The sequence below is a fragment of the Falco cherrug genome, chromosome 13, assembly GCF_023634085.1.
Source record: "Falco cherrug isolate bFalChe1 chromosome 13, bFalChe1.pri, whole genome shotgun sequence".
NCBI classification, from domain to species: Eukaryota; Metazoa; Chordata; class Aves; order Falconiformes; family Falconidae; genus Falco; species Falco cherrug.
Window position 1 is genome coordinate 29,688,594 of NC_073709.1, and position 13,420 is coordinate 29,702,013.

The window sequence follows — 13,420 nt, forward strand, 5'->3', positions numbered from 1 at the left end:
TGCTGCCAAATAATTTAGACAGAGGCAGTCTGACAATAAGCCTAAGCCATTCTAGCCTAAGACAGTAATAAGCAACCAAACTGGGGGCAGACCCAAACCTAAAGCCCAGATGCAATCACCAAGAGATTGAAATCCAGATTTCCATTCATATGTCACATTTCTTGGAAAACCTGGAATGCGGGAAGGCTAAAACTAGACAATTTAACAGTACAAACCCTGAACTAACTGCTCTACATTAAGGTCACCCCTCTTCTCAAACTCTAAGACAACTGAAACTTAACTTGCAGCTAGAAGGCATTTTCCATAGCAAGACAGTGCTAGACAAGTCTGTTGTGCTTACGTGGGAGAAGCTCTTGTGGGTAGCACTGGGCTTCAAAAGTGAAACACAGGAGAGAAGAACCATGTGCCTTTCAGTATCATTGCATACTTAGCGGATGCTGTTTTGTTTGGGCTCCTTACACTTGGATTTGCAGCCACTGTGACTGGGGTATCTGCTCTACTGTCAGGGCAAGTGTGCATGACTCAGAATGGGGTGGGCGTGTGTGTTTCGATGTGTAACAGTGCAAAGCTGCTTGGAGGAAGAACGACTTGCATGAACACTATGAGCTGGGAAGAAAGAAAATCGCTACATGCATTAAAACATGAGGAGGACTGTCAGTGATGAGATCCTCATGCTTTCTAGAAAGGACTGTAATTTGTTGCGCAAAGGCTGTAAAGATGAAGGGACGCTTTAGCTGAAGCCATGAAAGGAAGGCAGGAGCCAGGGAACAGATTTATCCTGCAGTCCAAAACATTTCTTGGTGATCTTGGTAGCATCACATACTCTCAAGACACAGCAGGACACAGCTGCAAATGCCACCATTGAAAGTTTTAGGCTAACAGAAATTTATGGAAAGAAAAAGACTTCCTGTTGTTTTGACAAACTCATGTAACAGAAGATGAGTTAATAAATATGAGGCTACTATTTCTCCCACTAGAACCCATGCAGATTTTCCACCAGACTGGGCACAAAGAATCCACTTCAGCTTTTTTTTTTTAGGTCCCTCTGAAGTCTGTAACAAAACTAGTCTGGAATCTTGTGTGTGCAGGTTATAACTGTGTACTATGTCAGCAATAGGTGTAGCTCTCATTTGCACCAGGAGGAGCACACGGAGTCAAACTCAGCCTTACGCGACTGACATCTGTCAGATGGAAACTATTTATAAGGTCTCAGTGCTGTGACGGTCCTGTCAGAACAGAGTCTACATGGGCCACAATCGGTACTGGTGAATAAACCATTCCTCTGCACAGAGGTACATTTGTCTGAAAAAACCAGGGCTCCCCAGCCCCAATTTCAACTGATACAATGGATTTGTTAATGACTCTGTCACATCTGTGATCCAATAACTGTATCTCTTGTATATGAATGGAATTTATTGATTTTTTATGTTAGGGGAAATCTAGACTCCTTGAACCAAACTGTTTCCAGTCGCAATAGGTGGAACAATGCTGGATTTACAGTGGTGTACTGGAACGCAGACTTCAGGGCTCCTCCTGCCCCCAGGGTACTGTTAGTGAGCAGTAGCTCTGCTTGGCTCCTTACTGTCTTTGTTAATAACACTTCTAATTTGATTTGTGTTTGGGTCTATTTTTGTATCTCTCTTAACATGCTTGTATGATACCTAAGAAGATGGCTTTGGAAAGGATCCAAGCGTGGGAGTGGGGTGTATTTAAAAGAGATGGACTCTTGGTTAATATAGGTATGTCATTGGTATCCAGTTTGCAGGTTTTCTTCCTTTCTAAAGACAGAATCAAACTGCAGCGTGCCCAGTCCTCAGAACACTGTAACAGAGAAGCACCAACCTTTCCTTTTGCAGGACCTCTAGTTCTCCATTGACTGCATAAGAACTTAAATACTAGTACAAGCAGGGAAACAAGCGAAAGATATTTTACAGCACCAGGGCAAACTCATACAACCAGCTCAACTTGAAGTTCCCTTTGTCCTAAGGGTACTTCCCTTACACTTTAGTGTATAAGTAAAAAAGCCCATACCTGCAAAATGTTTGAAATACAGCTGTGGAAACCCAACAAAGGGAAAATCTCCCATTACAAAATCTCATATCACGCTTCCTTGAAAGTCAGCTGGTGACCATAACACAAATGTCTTCTGCTCTCAGCCAGGAGATTAGTCTCCTCTGACTGGGGATTTGGTGGCCATGAGCCACATTAGACTTCTCCAAGCCTTACATAAGAAATGCTCAGGATACTGATCAAAGCTCCAGCATCTACTTCCACAGCAACGTCCACATGCAGTATAACTAATCACAAAGGCTTCACGGTAAGACCATCGGCTTCTGTCAATCAGGAGGTCCAGCTCAAGTCTTGTTGGCACTGAGACAAGGCTGTTTCACAAACAGGTTGTCTGTTCAGGCTTGCTTATCAAGGAGCTGGCAGCTATAGGTACTCTTTTCACGACTAGAGGAAGTCAGAGGCCAGACTTCTTTGGTGTTAAGAGCTACAACAGTGTGGAAGACCCAGCCATCTGCGGAGGTCCTGCAGTTTTGTTGCCACCTAGGCCAACTACAACACCTACTCTTCACCAAACACCCAGGAGATTAAGCTGTCTCAACTTCTTAAGACTACTGTGTCCACCCTTGATGCACAGCTGCAATGCTTGTCTTCAGTTTTACAGTGCTTGCCTCCTGCAGGAACTACTATGGAGAGAAGTCTGGAGAAGGCTTGGTGAGGATGCACCCCCAGTCTTGTGTGTCAATACACTGGTGCTACAGGGGTGTGCCAGGGGAGCTCTGCAATCTGAAACACCATTTTGAATTCAGGTGTGTTTTGTTTGTTTGTTTGAACCATTTTTCGTCTCAACGGCAGGCAAATAATGTTATGTATATTGGTTCTGTGAGTTGTTTTCATGCTGAGAAGTGAAACGAGTATTTGAAAGAGCAAATCTGAAGAAATCTTAGTATTTTTAATACTCACAAATATTACTACTTTTTATAAGTGATAAACTTACTTTCCTCAAAAAAAAAAAAAATCCACCCTGGGTCATACTTTTTTACCTAGGTTCCAGCATACTTTTTCATTAACAACTTTCTTTCCTCACTTAAGCTCTCCAGGACATAGAATCTTTGTCTCCTGAGTAATGGTAAAGCATGCAGTGCACGGGTGCTCGGTATGAGATGGTTTGTATGGTTATCATGCGCCACTTGAGGAGCGCGAAACAATCACAGCAGAGTAATGTTGCCACCTATTCTTTTGTTTAGAGAAGCTTGGAAATGTCACAACTTGTTACATGATGGTATGTTTAATATACTCTTAGTCAGTCATAACTTTTGCCTTAGGCGCCTGAGAATGTCCATGAGCACTGGCAGCACAGAATTAATGATGCAGTTAAGCCTAGAAGTGCCTGCATTTTAATAGTCGGTACAGTAAGCCTTACGTACTGCCAACTAATCTTAAAGAAGTAAATGAATTAACTCACATTTGTCAAATGCTTTGAGATCTTCCAAGGAAATGTTCCATAAAAGTACAACCTGCTATTAAGAATTTCTGACAAAATATGGTTTTAATAAACCTTAGTCTTTGATTTTATCTATTTGGGCTATTCTCAGAACGCCCTTTTGCTTACTTTTAGTGTAGGTAATGTGGGCTCACCCACACGTAATTTCCAGAACCTTTATCAGTTCATCATGCGGTGGAGTCTATAGAGAATTATAACACTGCAAGTTACTGATAGCATTCCAACTGTGGATTCTGCTTTGCACAGACTAATGAATATTAGTCAATATTCATATCACACAGATTTCTGATCTGACTGTAGTTTGGTCAGCCAGCAGAGAATGATAGAATTCACGTCAGTTACATCAGATCTTTCCAAGAGAAAGTTGTTTAATAAAAGTCAGAAGATTTTTTGGATGAAAGGCATTCAGAAGATAAGCAAAAAAAAAAAAAGAGATTTTACAAGGGATGCCTGTGGTTTTAAGGTTCAGAATGCAGCTATTAGAAAATTTAAAATCCCTATAATCTAGTAACAGGATTTTGCATCTGCGTCATTCAGTTTACCTAACTTTTTCATTGTACTAACTTAATTGTACTAATTGGTACAGAAATTGATTGAACTGTTGAATCATGTATTTGTCAGGTGGCATTCCAGTGGCATATATTCAGGATTTTGTGCTGTGATCTAAACTCCTAGCAGGAATTCCTCATCAAAAATGCAGCTTTGAAACGGACAGTAAGACACTGTGTACCCTCTATCTCTTATGCAAAAATCTTGTATGTGTGACACACATTTTATACCAGGATTAATGCCTTTAATATCTTCCCTGTTTTCTCTACTGAACCCGACCTGCAATGACAGCCTCATTATCACTTTTAGCTACAGGCACGTTCAAGCTTTATCACCTTTTCACTCACTAAACTGTTCCGAACAGCAATTGCCAGCCCTACGAAAGCCGATTTCATCTAGTGGCACTGATGTGAATTAAGATACATTTTTACAGTGTCCCAAACTGCGATTAGCTTCTCAGGGGCGCATTTTTCTTTCCTCTCCCTCCTAATTCTGGTGGCTCTCCTCCCTCACGGCAGGGTTTTTCAGACAACAAATGAGTGTGGGTTTAATTTACACCTTTCCTCGCACCTTCGGAGCGCAGCTATTTTAAAACCCGCACACTGCACCGCGTCTCCACTCTTTCCTATCGAGATGGCTGTTCCCCATCCCGCAGAGCCAACCGCACGGCCGCCGGGGCCGGTCCTCACGGCGGGTGCCCCGGCACCTCAGCGCGCCCGCCGCGGAGCGGGCGGGCACACACGCCCCGGCCTGCGCCCCCCGCCGCTTACCGCTGAGCTGGCCACGTTCGGTGCGGGCCCGGTGCGGAGGGGAGCGGGGTTGCGTGAGGGGGCGGCGGGGCCGGCAGCCCTGACAGCCGGGGGTGAGGCGGCGGGGCGGGGAGGCGGCACCTCTGAGGGACGCTGCCCGCCGGGCGAGGGGCGGGGGGAGCGGCGCGGCGGGGCCGCCTGCAGCGCGGCCGGCGGGGCGGGAGCCGGCCAGGGGCGGGGGGAGGGGAGGGGTCCGCGCGCGGGGGGCGCGCCAGGCGGGGCCGCGCGGCGGCGGGAGCGCGCGCGGCAGCAGCTGGGAGCCCGCCGGGGGCACCGTCAGGCACGGCCGCGCCGCGCCGGCCATGGAGCCCTTCCCCAAGGAGGGCGAGAGCGCGGCGGCCGCGGAGCCCAGCCGGGGCGCTGCCCCCTCCAGCGGGGTGGTGGTGCAGGTCCGGGAGAAGAAGGGCCCCCTGCGTGCCGCCATCCCCTACATGCCGTTCCCCGTGGCTGTCATCTGCCTCTTCCTCAACACCTTCGTGCCGGGGCTGGGTAAGGCGCTCCGCAGCCCCGGGCGCGGCGGGAGGGCGGCGGGAGGGCGGCCGCCGCCGTACATCGGGTGCGGGGTGTGTGTGTGTGGGGTTCTTACGCGGCGGGGGGCTGCGGAGTGAGCGCTCCTCACCTGCCGCCGTTTGACGCGCCTGTGCGGGGCCGCCGGACCCCGCTGCGGCGGCAACTTTCCCCGACGGCGTCGCGGGGAGGGAGACGGCCAGCGCCGCCGCCCTGGCGGAAAGTTTGGCGGCGGGACCGGGGCGGCGCCTCCGCCGCGGGGTCCCGGCCTGGCGGGCAGCCGTCGGGGCAGCGGCCGCCCGTCCGTCCCTCGGGGCGGCGGCCGCGCACTGTCGCGGCGATGGGGGCTCCGTGGTGTCCCTCGGGGTGGCCCGTTTTCCTCGGACAGCGGCGGGGAGCGGTGCAGGTGCACCCGCCCGCGTCCCCGGGGGGCTGCCGCTGCGGGGCTCCGGGGGCGGAGGCCGGTCCGCGGGGGCTGAGCAGCCCCGCGCTTCCCGACCGTCCCGCTCCCTCCGGGCGGGGCACGGCCCCACGCTGGGAATCGTGTGGTCTGGGGCAGGGCTCCAGCTGTCGGGGCTCTTGCGAAGTGGGGTCGTAGTCAGAGGACCGAGGCACACAGCCGCCACATCACTCACCAGCGAAGGCGAGCTTTCCGAGCCCGGCTTCCCGAGTTTCCCGAAGGAGATCCCTCGAAAAGGTTGGTCCCGCCCCGCTGCTCTAAGGAACCGATGTCCGGATCCACAGTTCCCTCAGTGTGAAATCCCTAGTGAGCGACTCGGGAAACGCATCCCTAAGCCGTGGCTGTCATCCCATCTGTAGTTCCCTTTCCTCCTTTTCAATTAGGAAATGCTTACTGCACCTGGAGCCCAGTATCCAGACACTATAGAGGCACCTGGAACACAAGGCCAAATACAAGTGTTGTAGCTGCAAACAAGCAAAACAAGCACATTTAAAAAACCAAACCCCATTAGTCTCTTGTAGTCCATTCCTGGCCACCATTTCTCTACTATGGCCACTGCAGAAGCCGCCTTTGTGATATGGGAGTATCTCCTAGCTTGCCCTGCTTGTCAGGAGCTACTGCCTTGCCCTTAACGGCTTCATGTGTTTCGGGTGGCTTAATTCTTTAATGAAGCTGAAGTTCTTCTGATTAAAGTATTGCCTAAGTCTTGAGTGGTATACTTGTGTGCAGTTTTTACAAGCCATTGCTATTCCAGTGTGTTTGCTTTGAATCGATGGATGTATTCTAGAGGAAAACTTCCGCCTTTTGAAATACCTCAGGATTTTCCTGTGCAAGGAATGGCATTGGTGTATGTGCTTCCAGATGTAATGCTGCATGCTCAGGTGTGTTGTTCTCACAGCCCTTGTGTGCAAGCCCTCTGAAGAACCTGGAGTGATGAATCAAACAGAAACTCTCCAGTTGAGTGCTTTCAGGGGGTTTGAGGTTATTGTTATTTAGCACTTAATTTCCCACTGTCTTCAGAGAGAGATGTTCAAAGCCAGAGCTTTCAAAGTGAATGTCATTTTCCATTGGTGTTGAAGACGCTACATCTTCACTGTAGATGTACAAGAAAAAAACTGACTTACCATGCCCTTTTCCTCATTTGAATGATCTTATGCTTCATACTGTGCACACTAGAAAACAGTGTTCTTCCTTCATCCTAGAAGAGTAGATCCCCATAAGCCATCTTCATGCCAGAATTGGCTTGAGGTGTGGTCATCTGCCCGGAGCTCTTCTCAGGCTGCTGCTGTGGGGCTGCTGGAGGTAGCAGTGTTGTGCCTTCCCTGTCGGTAGAGTGACAGCCAATAGCGCATCCTTTCTGAAGGCTCCCAGCCCATGCTGGCCTGAAAGCTTGAGAGTTGAATCTAGACTTTGCAGCCACATATTAGTTGTGTTATCATTGACTAGCTGGACCAGCTCAAAATGGTTTTAATTCTATTTTTGTTTCTTTTTTTAACAAGCGGAGTTTGTTTTTTTTTTCTTGTTTTCCATTTCATGCACTGATTTCAGCAGTGCATTCTGGCTGGCTGTACTACTGTTCCTCCTGATCTCCTGATGCAAAAGTAGCAAAGCAAGCTGCAAATTAAAAGACATCCTTCTATGTGGCATTCTTACAGACTGGCAAAAAGCATTGTTTTGGAGATGCATCCTAAAGTCTCTGTATGCAAAGCATAGCGCTTAGTCTGCACGTAAATGAACCGTTCTCTTAATGAAGCTGCTAATACTGTGTGCGTTTTAATAGAAAATTTACTCCTGAGATAATATACCCAGCTAGAACATAGCTATTTACAATCTCGGCCATATCCTGTCGTATATCACATAGCCCATACACAAGGGGAAACAGGAGGAACACAGATCTACTAGCAGGAATGGTCAGAGTAAAAAGAGCTCTTGTGTCATTGTTGCATTTCAGCCGTCTTGATGAACTGAGGAACACTTGTAAATGAAATTGTATTTGTGATGGTGTGAAGTATTCACATCTAGGGTGTGAGCCTGTTCCCAATGAAGTAAATAGCAAAATTCCCATCAGTTCCTGTAGTCCAGATTTATAACATGTTAAAATGATGTCCCACAGGCTTGCTGTATATTTTGCCTGCTTAGGTGGAGAGTGACTGCGTTTAGGTGGTAATGGTCGTTCTTTATTTTTCAGTCCCTGAATTCGTTCCTCATCTGTTTGGCACATAGTTATCATTCATGTGTAGACTCTGCAGTGCAATTACGATGAAGGGTCAGAAGCCACTGGAATAGACAGGAAAATGGGCAACACTGAGTAAACCAAGTGTTCCACTGCTTGGAGACCTGGGCACCTGAGGTGTTCGTTAGTGCCCAATGCTTCACACCAGTGGTAGCTAAATAGAACTTGCAATCTGTTGCAGGCTACCGAATACTCAGACAGGCTCTCATCATGTGAAAGCCTCTACTTTTTTAAGGTAAATTATATTTCCTATGTTACGGAAGTCATGTATGAGGGTGAAATCTGACGATTTTGAACATCCAGTTTATTTTTCCTTTATGCTATTTATGTTTTGCAGTAGTACTCTATTTGGACGGGAGAAGTAACACTTTGTTTATAGTCAGTTTATTTTTTTCAGTTGGTTAATTTTCAGGGTTTTATGTAGTAACACAGAACTGCAGGTTTTAAGATGCATTGTAAACTGTTTTAATTACTCTTTGCATATATGCTACAAAAGACTCACAGGAAAATTTTCATACCCAGGGGATATGTTAACTTGTGCCTTGCCAAAACTTAAAATTCAGACCAAATAAAACCCAGGAAAGCTTGAGTAGTCCATCTACTTGTAATCTGTTTTGCAGAACAGCCTTGAAATTGCACACTGCTTCCTTTCACTGTGATAGATGCAAACACTTGGAGATGTACTGGATCAGAATTTTCCATGGTCGTACGTGGTCTTCCCCGTCTGCATGTGATAGGGCTGAGCTGTAACCAAGGTGTCCCTGCCTTAGGTTCATAAAAGTAGCAGATAGTATGAAAGGGAGAAGAGGGAGCTGGTGTTGTCAGTGAGTGCTTTAGCAAAAGCCATCATGCTGTTGGCTACCAGGGTTCCAGCTCTGTCACAGGCACCCTGTGCCACAGACGCTGTAACCTCTGGTTTGGCTTAGGGCTTCTGGATCCGACTCTGAGGCCTCGGGGCCAAATCGTGCTGTGATGAGCTCTGGAGAATGGAAGATGATGACACCAGCAGAGCTAAATGGTGGCGTTGCCTCTCTTTTTCAGTTCCCACAGGACTGAGCAGTGTGCACCTCCAGCCGGTACGTGCTGCAGATGGCAATTGAGAGGAGGGGCTGGCCATGCCCTTTAGCTGGCAGACTGTGTTCTCCTGGAGCTGCCGTGTGCCAGTCAGCGTGGGAGAAGATCTGGCTCCTTGTCATTCCCTGAGCTGATACATGGGAATCTTGCCCTCCTTCCTACCAGTTTTTCCCTCCCTCGACATCACGTGTGTGGGAGGGGGGAAACAAAGGGGGAGAACTTGAAGGAAATGTGAGAAGTGAGTGGAATTATCTGAAAGTATGAGGTATTCTCCAAGATTAATCCCTCTTGTCAGAAAGGGGGTGGACTTTTGGATCACAGCCTGAATTATACATGTATACTATTTTAATGCAGGGAGTAATTGAAATACATAACATAAAATTATGTTAGTGCAAGGTGGGAGAGCAGCCACCCATGTGCCATGAAATAGCTGGTGGAGGAGATCAGGAGTGAACAGCCTCTCCCAGGCAGGTAAAGAAGGGATGATTCCCAGCCCGCTGAACTTTCTTCTGCCATGGTGTACAGCTTTCCTGTTCCTGGGTGCGTCAGCTCTTCTGCCATCTCTTTAGTCTGCTTCAGTCTTGATAGAGTTCAAGGGCCAGACCTTCAGCAGTGTAAATATGGCTTTAGTGCTTAATTCGTAAAGCCCAGCGTCTGCAGAAGGCTCTCATTAGAAGCCATGGCACTCTTCAGTAGAATGAGCTCTCCAAAGAGCTGAATAGAAGTGCATAACACAACACTCGGGAAAGTTGCAGGGATGAGATCTGCATAAATTATCAATATCAGTTTCATTTTTGTTCTTGGAATGGTAAATAGATGCTTCAAGCATGCCTTCTTTATTGGAACAAAGATTTTAAAGGAAAAACCCCACATTTTCTTATCTACAGTAGGACAAATATTGCAGAAAAGAAATTGGGGCTTTCAAACATCCGTGCATTAAAAATCTCAAACTTGCTTTGGCAGTCATGATCCTTTTTAATATTTTTTTTTCCCTATGGATGTGCATATCAATGAATCTGGGTGATTTACAAGCTCATTTGTGGAAAACAAAGGTTTTTCAAGAGTTTATATGAATTCTTGTTTGTGAACTTTATTGCTGGAATTCTTTAGCTAATGTGTCCTTCAGCCTCTGATGTATAGACCCCTGGTAGTCTGCAGAAACAAGCTATTTGTTCTTGAGAGCATAATTAAACAAAGCAAACCTATTTTCAGCAGGCTTCAGTCTGTTGGCTTTTGTATTTTCCACTGAAAAGATCGGGAAGTTCTTTATGGTAACTTCTTCATCTGCTTGTGCAATGTGGGAAAGGAGACCTGTGATGAACTGTGTGCGTCCAGGTTCCTGCTCCATTGCTGGCAGCAGTGGTGTCAGCTGTGCTGTAGATACTGCTCATGGTAAGGTGAAGTTGGGCAGAACAACAACTGGATCTGCAGGTTTCTGCTGCTGCAGGTCCTGTTCTTGTCAGTATGGAGAAGGCCATTGATTTACTCTTTTTTTTTTTTTTTTTTTTAAATACCACAACACCACACCAAAACAGTTTTAAGTGACACTTCTAAATGTCTTATATAACTAACTTGGCTGATCATATTGAACAGTCACTCAGCGATCTTGCCAGCACAAGGTAGTCTGGAGTATTTCTGTGCCATGAAGTGTCTGGACCATCTAGAATGACAAACAAGCTTGGAAAACTCATGAGTGGTTTGCAGATAATTTGTGATCAGAATAAATGCCAAATTATTTCAAGTTTTTAGCTCCTTGGTTGAGACAACTCCAGCCTATGTATCTGATCAGCAATAAAACAATAGGGTTTTATCTCTGCTGAGGGATCTGGCATGGCCACTCAGTTTCAGTCCAGTGTCAAATAGCATACCCTGCTGTATTTTAGGAAGAAAGCTGCTTTCTGCTTTCTGGCTGTATTTTATTAGCCTGTACTTGTCTGAATGCTTAATATTTTCTTCTTCTTTCTGCCTTTCCTGTGTTTTACACTGGATGCCTTCCTTGAGTGTGGCCATTATGGCTAAGTGGATAAATATGTGTGTTCCTTCCTATTCATCCTCCTCCTATGGCCTTTGTTTTACAAACGCAGTTATGGGTGTACATGGTAGAAGCACAGCAGCACCTTGTTCTTGACTACAGTCTCTGTCACAGTCCAAATATTTAGTAGTATTTGTGTCCTTCGGTCAGCTTTTGCTCTTCACTTCTTGTAGTTGGTAGAAGGCAGCTGTTGAGCTCTACTTGGCGTTTATAATGACTTTTTGGTTCGTTTCACTGTCAAGCTGTGCGCTAACCTAATGCTGCTGCTTTTGAATGGCTGTCAGTGCCAGACCAACTTACATGCAAACAAGTTTCTCTCCCCTCCCTCATGCCTTCTGTTTCCATCAAAATAGAAGACAAAAGAAATGGCCAGTGACGTCTTTGTTCACTGCTGTCGTTTAAGCAGATCTGTGGAGGTATTTATTACTTAACAAACACGTAAGTAGACAGGGTTTGCTCAGCATCCTGCAGTCTGATTTGTCATTTAATGCAGTTTGGACAGATGTACTTTAAGATTAAGAGTGAAGGTGGGAGCAGACAGCAGAGAAGAGCTGTTAAATGGCCAAGTAAACCAACTGAATTTTAAGAAGCCTGGAGAGCTGTTCCAAATGAAGGGTGTGACATGGAGAAAAATAGAGAATCAAGCCCAGAGGAGAAACGTACATTCTCAGAGATTTGTTTGATAGGGCCAAAGAACTGGAACTTCTTGCAGCAAGGGAGAAAAGGAGTAAAAGGATTTGAAGACCGAAGTAACTTGGATGAGGAGAGTGCTTTTGACAGGTGAATTTTGGCTAGTCTGGATTGCAGGGTGAAGAGGAATTGTTCTCCTGCTCTGAATCAGTGGGTGTCAGAGGTATCTACAAAGTCTTTATCAGACTTTATCTGCACCATTGCCTGCAGCAGTTCGCTGCCATTTTATCTCTGTTCCACCGTGAAAAGAGCGTTTAGGGTTTGTGGAGCTGTTCAGGATAGCCAAGGCAGGAGCGGGAAGCAGTAACCAGGTTCCTCAGGCTCTTTCTTACCTGTCAGATCATGTGCAGCACCCTGAACACAAACACAGCCGCGGGTGGCAGCAGGCAGCATAAAGCACAAAGGTGAATTTTAGAATCTCTACACAATTTTGAATTTTGTGGAGAAACAAGTGATTGGATGATAAAGGAATTCTCAAATAGTCCCTCAGTTTGTAAAAAATGGACTAGAGTTTGCAATACATTTATGAAGACTTTCATTCAGAGGTAAGCTGGAAAGGAGAAAAGGAAGAGCGCTTTTTTGCTTATTTTCTATGAGATACAAAGTCAATCTGACATAACCTTCTGTCTTTGTACTTGTCTTCATTTTATAGCTTTACAACTTTAAGGTTACACAGTTGCAGCACTGCAGTGGATGTGTGTGGACTTGGTTGTAGCACTGTGTAAAGATGCTGGTCGATAGAGCTAGAACAGAATGGTTCAATTGGGAGAGACCTACAGCGATCATCTTGTCCAACTGCCTGACCACTTCAGAGCTGACCAAGAGTTAAAGCATGTTGTTAAGGGCATCGTCCAAATGCCTTTTAAACACTGACAGACTTGGGGCATCAAACACTTCTCTAGGAAGCCTAGACCACCCGCTTGGTAAAGAAATGTTTCCTAATGTCACGTCTGAACCTCCCCTGGTGCAGCTTCGAACAATTCGCACGCCTGCTATCACAGGATACCAGGAGAAGAGAGCAGCACCTCCCTCTCCACTTCCCCTCCTCAGGAAGCTGTAGAGAGCGATGAGGTCGCCCCTCAGCCTCCTTTCCTCCAAACTAGACAATCCCAGCATCCTCAGACACTCCTTGTAGCACAATCCTTACAGCCCATATCTGAAAGAATGTAAACTGGTTTAGAATGTTGTACCTATGCCCAGTACTTTGAATTTTACTGGTGTAAAGGTTCTGGCAATGTGGCAAACCTTACTAGCAATTAAAAACATGATCTGTGCCTTACACAACTTCTGGAAGTTACTGCTCCAGCAGCAAGGGAAGCAGAAGGGAATGCCCACCTCTGCTGCAGCTACTCCAGTTCACAGTCCAACATCTTATTTGAAACTGTAGTTAGAGCTCATTTGCCGTTCAGCTGCTGACCTGGTGCTGTTGTGGTGTGGTACACACATGAGGAAGCTGGTGTGGCAGCAATATTTCCTAGCAGAGAGCTGGAGCCAGCATCACACAGCAACCTTCGAAATCACTGAATACAAGTCAGTCCCACGAGATGACATCAGC

At 46.5% G+C, this 13,420-nt stretch overlaps 1 protein-coding gene across 2 annotated transcripts in view; it reads left to right on the top strand.

Annotated features, from left to right (window-relative positions):
• Positions 1–5,086: 5,086 nt before the first annotated feature.
• STUM (stum, mechanosensory transduction mediator homolog) overlaps positions 5,087–13,420 on the top strand; it is a 44,543-nt gene continuing 36,209 nt past the window's right edge. The window contains exon 1 of one of the 2 annotated variants that reach the window (XM_055725990.1): positions 5,087–5,358. In XM_055725990.1, the coding sequence (XP_055581965.1) occupies positions 5,172–5,358 (187 nt within the window). In that variant the 5' untranslated portion in view covers positions 5,087–5,171. The remainder of the gene's footprint in view (positions 5,359–13,420) is intronic. The other variant, XM_055725991.1, reaches the window with a different exon arrangement.